Raw genomic sequence first — 9,297 nt, forward strand, 5'->3', positions numbered from 1 at the left:
CAGCCTTCACAAGAGAAGACTGAGGGGGGACCTGGTGACTGCCTATAAACTCACTGGGGGGGACGGGACCAGAAGGGTTTAGGGGAGACACTGTTTCCCCTAGCACCCCCTGGCATGACAAGGAACAATGGACACAAATTATTAGAGAGTAGGTTTAGATTAGACATCTGCAAGAACTACTTCACAGTTCCAGCTCCTAGCCGCCCTAACCAACTTCCTAATGGAGGTGGTGCTGGCTCCTACCCTGGGGATCTTTAAGAGGAGGCTTGATGACTACCTGGCTGGACTCATTTTAGTCCAGTCTTTTCTCCCACCCAGGCAGGGGGTCCAACTTAAGATCTACAAGGTCCCTTCCAACCCTACTTCTATGATTCACAGGTTAATCCAAGCTGCACAGACTGAACTGATAAGCAAGTGAACAAACATTCACTTTTGATTCCAGAAATGCAGCCACATACCTGCAGTGGCCCACCAGGGGGTGCTAGAGTACGCCTCTCTGCTCACCTGGAGCAGACAGCTTGGGCCAAGGCTAGCCTGCCCAGGCTGCAAGAGGGAGAAGTGGGAGGCTTGTGAGAGAGGTGCAAAGCATCCTGGGATTCACAGATTCATGGATTGTAAGGCTGGAAGGGACCCCAGAAGATCATTGGATCCAGCTCCCTGCACCAAGCAGGGAAGACAACTGTGGTCAAGTGACCCCAGCAAGGTGACCGTCCAGTCTGCTGGATGATACTGGATACTACATGCATCCAGGTTTACATTAAACTGGTTCTGGCCACTTTGAAATCAGTTTATGTACACTGGACTTCTGTCATTAGAGATTTGAACTGGTTTGTAATCACTTATGCCAGTTAATGTGCAATTTCTCTCCCTAGCCCAGATGCTATTGGCCCATAGTTTATATCTGCATAATTTCTCAATAAAACCTATGCTTCTGAAAAGTGTATTTCCCTTGTGGCTTAAGTGAAGCTTTTATTGTCAAGTCAAGGATAGATAGTACATTTTTACAGTCTCCTACTGCTATTCAAAAAAATTACAGTGCATTTTTCATATGCTTATTTACCTGGTGCAGCATGGGCTCCAAATTTCTGGAATACTTTGTGACTGAATTCTTCTGCAATAAGCTTAAAACAAGGATAAATTACATTAGCACATACATACATACACACACACACTCACTATGTAAGTTTAGTGTATGAATATATTTGTAAAAAACCTCTTAGAAATGCAAGGGAGTGCAATGTCAAAATACAATAGCAAATGGTGATCAATCACAATCCGTGGGCCCTAATTCTGTCTGTATCCAAGACTTAACTTTATGTATTGCTCAGAGCCCCACTGTAATTAATATGGAATTGGAAACATTATTTGAAAGTACTCCTACTATAGTATCTCAGAAATTTTTTAAACCGTCTGGTTCATCTCGGGCATATTATTTGGCAAATATTAAGCATACTGGGAATCAGTGAATAAAGATTCAAGTAAACTTAATGACACTCGATTTTTTTTAAAATGGTTTGTGTATTTCACTTCTTATACTTTTCTATTTAACACTGCTGTATTTTAAACCACTGTGGGGAGGGGAGTGGGGGTTCTGTTCCTTTCTTGAAAAGAAATGAAAATTCTGCCTGAACACAGAAGGCAGCAAACCTAATTATACAGAGCACTACCAAAAATAGAGTAAGTACACTAAAATAAAAGTAGAGAAAAGTATTTTCCATTAGCTTCTTTATTACAGATGGCAATAATATTTTAGGTTTGTTTTTTTTTAAAGCATCACTTTAACCAATTTGTATATCTTGGTAAATTAGTGGAATAGTTCTGTCATAGGCAGCATATTTCAACTAAGAAAAAATATTGCCTTCATCACAGATTATTGATAATTAATTCATGACTATTTAGGCTGCACTGAAAATTCCAAATCTATGCTGGCTTCAGGAAGCAAGCACATGTAGATCCAAAAAAAAAAAGTGTAGCGTATAAACCAATGTTAACACTGGAAGCTAAAGCCCCAAATTAGTAATTTAATAATCTCTTTGTTTACTATGCTTCCTTCCTCTGGAAGTTTAATCTGTATTTAGGCTCTACACAGATTACAACAAAACTTTGGATATAGTTAAAAATCTACGTCATGAATAACTGAAATTCCACGTGAACTTTCAATCTATATAAGGGTACACTAAAGGGTAAGGTTACCTTTTAATTTTTTCTTTAGTCTCTTCATTTATACACTTCCTAAAGACAGTATAGCTTACTATCTGCTGTTCTTGCTGTTATTTTAATATAAAAACTAAATTTAAAATAATTCTGATAAATACAATGGTTTCCATATCGGACTTCAATATGCCAAACAATTTCCTCAGACTTAGGTCTGATCTATGCATTTAAAACATTCTGGAAAGTTTTTAAAACTAGTATTCTGTGAAACTGTACCAAAAATGGTTGATCTGAAGTGGTCCAAGAGTTTAAGAAATCTGTATTAGTATGCTATCAAATTCATTGTCAGTCCCATTTTGTGGACAGTCACATTTTAAAATAAATCAAAGCCTAACTTGAAGTCTCACTGTATGGACAAATAGGATACTACACACAGAAAAATTAGTTAATTTAACTCAGGGGTGGGCAACTATTTTGGGTAGAGGGCCACTTACTGAGTTTTGCCAAGCCATGGAGGGGGCCACATGACAGGCAGCTAGAAGCAGATTAATATTAATTTTCTAAATTTTTAGGGGCTCCGCAGGCCAGATAGAATGGCCTGGCAGGCCACATTTTGCCCACCCTGATTTAACTACTAATCTCAGAAGAGGGCAACAATATTTTAGCAATCCAAAATTAATTTTTTTGGTAGTTTTCTAGTGCAAATATTCTAGGAATAAAGAACAAGTTGTGGGTACTGCAAGTGTAGCTGGTTCAGAAATATGGTAATAGGTGTTTTCTTCTCAACATAAAATAGATTCATAGATTATAGAGTTGGAAGGGACCCCACGGATCATCGTGTCCGACCCCCTGCCCCTGGCAGAAAAGAGGACTGAGGTCAGACGACCCCAGCCAGGTGATTGTCAAGCCTCCTCTTGAAGACCTCCAAGTTAGGTGACAGCACCACCTCTCTTGGAAGCCCATTCCAGACTTTGGTCACCCTTACTGTAAAAAAATTCTTCCTAATGTCTAACTTAAATCTACTCTCCACTAGTTTGTACCCATTATTCCTAGTTACTCCCAGAGGTGCTCTGGAAAACAGCGCATCCCCAGTTCCCTGCTGTCCTCCCCTGATAAATTTATAGGCGGCCACAAGGTCACCCCTCAGCTGTCTTTTGTATAGGCTGAAGAGAGCCAGATCTCTCAACCTCTCCTCATAGCGTCTTTCACAGAGACCACTAATCATGCAGGTGGCCCTCCTCTGAACCCTTTCCAGATCCTCCTTGTCCCTCTTGAAGTGCAGCATCCAGAACTGGATGCGGTACTCCAACTATGGCCTGACTAGTGCGGCACAGAGGGGGAGCATCACCTCCCTCAATCTGTTGGTCATGCACCTGCTAATACACAAGGTGCGATTGGCTTTGTTGGTCTCATTACACTGCTGGCTCACATTCATCTTGGAGTCAACTATGACTCCAAGATCTCTCTCAGCCTCTGAGCTGCTAAAGAGGGCATCCCCCAACCTGTAGGTGTGCTGGGGATTCCTCCTTCCTAGGTGGAGTACCTTATATTTATCTTTGTTGAACTGCATCCTATTATGTTCTGCCCATTGACCTAACCTGTCCAGGTCGGCTTATAACTGCTCTCTATCCTCTGGTGTATTAACTTTGCCCCATAATTTGGTATCAAATGTTTATATAAATGTTAAGATTGGACAAAATGACTAGTTTGAATATAATTTTTTTAATTGAATACAATAAAGATGTAGAATTATAGTAAAATAGTTTTTTAATGCAAGTCCATACCTGTGGTGTAAGAAATTTTTCAACCCGTTTGGCTATAAAGTTTTTCTCCAATATGGAGTTAACTGATGGTCTATCCCTAGGATTCCTTTTAAATAGCTGGGAAAGGAGATTACGTAGATCATAGGAATAATGCATAGAAACAGGAGGAAAAGATCCAGAGATGATCTTCAGGACCAGATTTTTCATGTTACCAGCTTCAAACTATATTACAGGAAAAAAGATCATATATATGTGAGCACAGAGCAAATCACACTGGAAAAGTAACAAAAAGGTAAGAAAGGATGAATGTCATTTGTATAAGTATCAAAAAAACTAATTCCTTCCAAATATTTTAAAAAGACCATTATCAATATCTTAATCACCGACTTGGATAAAAAAAGTTCACAGCATTACAAGGAAAAGAATTCTACAGTTGCATCTTTAGCTACAGAAGTGTTAAGTATGATAACAAAAAACAGTTTACTGAATGAATGAGTTCAGGCACACACACTGCTAACTATCCTGCATTCGTGTATAGAAGCCAGAACAAACATAAATGGAGGACGGCCAGTAGGGCTGTGCGAAGCTTCGGTAGCTGATTTGATTCGGAAAAAGATTTGGCTCAATTCAGGGACCAAATCTCCAATTCCAAATTGAACTGGGAGACAAATTAAATGCTCTGAATCAATTTGAAGCACCCGAATCAATTTGGAAAAGCTTTGAAAAAGATTCGGCTGCATCAGAGATTCGGCCATAGACTAAACAAGCAGCTGACACAGTTGCCGCCAGCTGGTAAGTCTGTTGGAGTTGGGGGAAAGGAGAGGGAAGGGATATGGGGCGAGGAGGGGTTGGGGCTGGGACAAGGTGTCCAGCTGGGACAGGGGGGTGCATTACTCGGGGAGGGAGGTGGGGTAACACAGGATGCGGGTGTGGCAGCAGGGAGCAGGGGCTCTGCCCTGCTGCCACTTGCCCAGCTGGGGTGAGGGAGAGGCGGGATGCAGGTGCAGTTCGCTCCAGGTGGAACAGGACAAGCAGCAGCAGGGCACAGTTCCCACTCCCAGCACTGCCGCACCCACATCCTGTGCTTCTTGCACCAGCTGGCAAGCAGCGGAAGGGCAGAGCCTCCGCTCCCTGTGCTGAAATGGGCATGACAGCCCTGGGAAGGGCTATGCCCTGCTGCTGCCCAAAGTGAGTCATGCCTGCATCACGCTCCCCACCCCTTTCCGGCTGGGCAAACGGCAGCAGGGCAGAGCCCCCATGACCCATCCTGCCTCGGCACAGGCAGGCACAGCCAGAAGAGGTGTGGGAAAAGCCCCCATCGCTGCCCTGCCTGGGCCCATTCCCTGCCCGGCCCAGCCTCCCGGCGCAAAACCGCCCCCCTGCACTCACTGGCTCTAGCAGCAGGGATCCGGGCCTCTGAGGACTCATGGAAGAGCCCCCACATGCAGCACAGGGCAGTGGGGGCCAGCAAGGACCACCCCCCCTGCTTGGTACCTGCGCAGCAGCTGCCCCATGGCATGGGTACAGTGTGGCTCGGCAGGGCTCTGTGCGCTGTCTGGGAGCTGGGGCAGCTGCACCTGTCAGCCAGAGCCTGACACTGCTCAGCCCCAGTTTCCAGACAGCATGCAGCACCCTACTGAGCCATGCTGCACCTGTGCGATGGAACAGCTGCCATGCAGATGCCAGGCGTGGGGGGGGGGGGCAGTTCCCCACTGCCCCGCGCTGCACAAGAGGGCTTTGGCACGACTGCCCAGAGGCCCCAGTCACCACTGCTGAAGCTGGTGAGTGCAGGGTTTTTTTGTTTGTTTTGGTTTTTTTGCTTATGAAGTGCCAGGACTAGGTTGGGGCTGGGCAGGGAAGCCATAGGGGTTTCTCCTGCAGCTCCCCCTGCCCAGGGAGAGGCAGGCACAGCTGAGGAGCTGTGGGAGAAACTGAAGCCACTTGGCTGTGACTGCCTCTCCCTGGCCAATCCGAATCACTGAATCTCTCCGAATCAGTGCCAAATCTTCCAAAACCTATTCAGCCGAATCAAATCGCTGTCCTCCAAAATCGGCCAAATCCAAATCCTGATTGAATACTTCCCTATTCACAGAGCCCTAATGGCCAAGGACTAATCAGCAAGACAAGCAGAGAAGGGGAATTACTTTAATGGAATAGTTCATTTTAAAAAGCAAGCAGGTGAAACGCATCAGCTCACGAGTAATCATTTTTAGACTTGACAACAAAAAACTCCCGGTTATTTGAAATTACTACCACAATTTTACAAAATACTTAAAGTTTCTACTTACTGCATGTTTAAGTGTACACATTTCATAGAGAACACAACCAAGAGCCCATATGTCACTAAACAAAGAAAAATAGACATGTAAATTTTAGTTTTTATCTTCTAAAATTACCAAATAACCTAGAAATATATTCTTGAAAATACTGACTTAGTTGTAAAAATGAAGCATTTCATTCTGTAGAAGTGTACTAACTTAGTAATTTAAAAATAATATACTGCATTTTCTCACATACAAAACACCCTGGAATATAACCAGCCCCTTGTTTTTGAAAGGCAGAATGAAAGAAAAGAAGACTTTTCCAGAGTTATGGCTACATAGAACAAGGATGGAGAATACCCTTCTGCTGGATCGCCCTCTTTTTCCTGCTTAACTAAAGCCAAAATCCTAACTCCTGCTGCAGATTGGTCTCCATGGCTGGATCTATGATTTTGAAAAGACCTGAAGATTCTACAAGGGTGTGAAATAAGAGGAGAAAGATCAAGGAAAGCTAAGGAAGATTAGCAGAACATGCAAACTATTAAAAAGGAGAAAAGGAGAGACACTTGTAATTCCTCTGGAGTGAAGAATAATGACTAATTAAGTCAAAGGACTCTCTCAGCTGCCTGAATATTAATGCCACTGATGCTGCTGTGCTGTGGAGCAAGAATCAAAGCAGGGTGCTTCTATTCATGGCAGAAAGACCAGCTTCCCCATTTAATACGTGCATCCCAATTTTTCTTTTGGTGGGGGGTGGGGAAGTATGTGTAATATGCAAGAAAATAACATAACAAGGAACAAATGCAAAAAACATAGCTGGACTTTGGACATGCAAGACCAAAGCTGAGCTCCAAAACAGCCCCTGCTCAGCTCTTGCCTCTTCTTTTGACTTGAACTCTCCCTAGGCATCTTCAGTTCTCCTATGCATGTCCATAATAGTCCTAGACTGAGCAGCTTGGCACATAGCTGCCATCTACACCCCACTTGAATCCAAAAACCTCAGCCTAGCAATGCCTAACTCACCTGAAAATTCTTATCTACATTGAGTTCAACACCAACTCAGCACCCACGTTTTTTCATTCTAAAGGTGACTAGAGGAAGAGTAGGAGGGGGGCAGGGAGATAATATTGGTGCCCATCTTTAACATAAAAAGACTCTGGGGGTCAGGCACCAAAAAGGTAGATACTGTAGTCCAGATCCAAAGACGGGCATGCATCTATCACAAACTGAAGGACTGTTATATATTCTAATTCCAGATTCTTTCTAGGCATTCACAGTTTACTCAATCACCAAGAGTAAGTAGTAAAGCAATTGTTGCACACAGACAAATGGGAGAAATGCTAGCTGCCTTGCTGGAGAAAACATTAAAGGGAAAAGAACAGAAACGATCTTCCTCCTCCAAAAAACAAAAAAAAATTAATGCATAAGTTTCCCCTATTACTAAAACTGCTTAAAGAATTCCAAGTGGGATAAAAACGCACATTAAGAAGAAAACATAAATTTGCTCGTGAGAGTTGGAGCTGGTTTTTGCCTAACGGCAGGAACAGTAGAAACATTAAAAATGTGCTCACATTAGACAGTGCTAATTATTTCCTAAACTAGTAACCAGAAGCCTACTGGACCACCCAGGCACTCAACGATTAGAGGGGAAGAAAATAGTTTTTGTGTTTGTGCATTCACTCTGATTTTCCAGTTTAAACAAAAATACACCTACCATGTTGAGAGGAAGACTGAATTAAGTGCTCTTTACTGAAAGCAGGAAAAGCTTTAGTTTTTTTAGACAAAGGAAACAAAAAGAAGAGAAGAATTCAAGGATTTTTGCAGTACCTTTTATTGTTGTAAGGTTTGTTCTGACAGATTTCAGGTGACAAATAGTATGGTGTTCCTATGCAAGTACGAGCCAGCTCTACAGTACTAAAATAAAGAAAAACTAAAAGTGAATTAGTTAACATTAACTCATGTAACGTTATGTAGAGTCTATTTTGCTAGATGAAGTCTATTCCAATAAATTTATAGCAGGGATGTCAAACGTATGGCCCACAGGCTGGATCTGGCCCATGGAGGTAGGCCTTCTGGCCCACAGAACTTCTTGCCATGGCAGAGGCTGAGCTGGTTGTGGGGGGAGCACATTTCTTCCCAAAGGAGCTGGGAGAATAGGCAATTTTGTCTTAGACCTCTGTGTGAGTAAAGCCAGTTCCAAAGAACTTAAATCAGTTGGTGGGCCATATACCCTACCAGGACCCAGGAGTTCAACACTGTCATTCCTTACCACCTCCCTTTTCCCATCACGGAACTTATTGTTTTTAATCACCACAGCCAATGAAAAAAAAAAAAAAAAAAAAAAATCAGCAGCAGTTAGCAATGGGGACAAGCAGCAATGACAGCAGCGTTAGCCTTGTGGCTGCTGACACAAAATATGGCCTACCAACTGATTTGAGTTTGATACCCCTGATTTATAGGAAGCAGCACTAACTAGGAGTTACCTGTTAAGGACTCTAGCAATTCCAAAGTCTCCCAGTTGTATTGTTCCATCTTTGGTTAAAAATATATTCTGGACAGGAAGGGAGGAAAAAAGAGGAAAAATAGTTCATTCAAACAGAACTGTAACTCATATAGAAGAAAAAAAATTAATTATACAAGCTATATTTTCAGTTTCCCTATATGTAACTTTATACTACTCCAAAGGCTGGAAAATATTTTTTAGCCCTGAAACACATACATAAATGGTTGTTACCTGGCTTGGGGAGAGAGATACCCCTCTCCCCAGAAGTACTACACAGGTACATTTAGGGTATATCCATACAAGGGGTCATCAACGTTTCTGGGCAGAGTGCCAAAAACATCCACAACCCCGCCTTTTAAGATGTTGGTGTGCCAGGGGTAGGTGACAGGGAAGCCACAAGGAGCTTGATCCTTGTTGTGGCAGCACAGCCCCAGCCCCTTCCCCAAGGCACGACCACCAAGTAAAATGTCTTTGCATGCCACGCTCCAGCACACATGCCAGGGGTTGCCTACCCATGATCGACACTAGCACTGACTGCCTGGAACCACTGTTGTGAAATACAACATGCCTGTTCCATGTGTTACAGTCCAGGGAAAAAAAAAAAAAAAAAGGGAAA

At 42.9% G+C, this 9,297-nt stretch overlaps 1 protein-coding gene across 7 annotated transcripts in view; it reads right to left on the bottom strand.

Annotated features, from left to right (window-relative positions):
* The window catches only part of NEK1 (NIMA related kinase 1), a 94,126-nt gene that overhangs the window by 71,213 nt on the left and 13,616 nt on the right, over positions 1–9,297 (bottom strand). For all 7 annotated transcript variants that reach the window (XM_019521765.1, XM_019521768.1, XM_019521766.1 and 4 more), the window contains exons 6-10: positions 8,662–8,729; positions 8,006–8,092; positions 6,206–6,260; positions 3,939–4,139; positions 1,061–1,121 (exon numbers count right to left, since the gene is read on the bottom strand). In XM_019521765.1, the coding sequence (XP_019377310.1) occupies positions 1,061–1,121; positions 3,939–4,139; positions 6,206–6,260; positions 8,006–8,092; positions 8,662–8,729 (472 nt within the window). The remainder of the gene's footprint in view (positions 1–1,060; positions 1,122–3,938; positions 4,140–6,205; positions 6,261–8,005; positions 8,093–8,661; positions 8,730–9,297) is intronic.

Source organism: Gavialis gangeticus, unplaced genomic scaffold, assembly GCF_001723915.1.
Source record: "Gavialis gangeticus isolate Ggan-Ray unplaced genomic scaffold, GavGan_comp1, whole genome shotgun sequence".
Lineage (NCBI taxonomy): Eukaryota > Metazoa > Chordata > Crocodylia > Gavialidae > Gavialis > Gavialis gangeticus.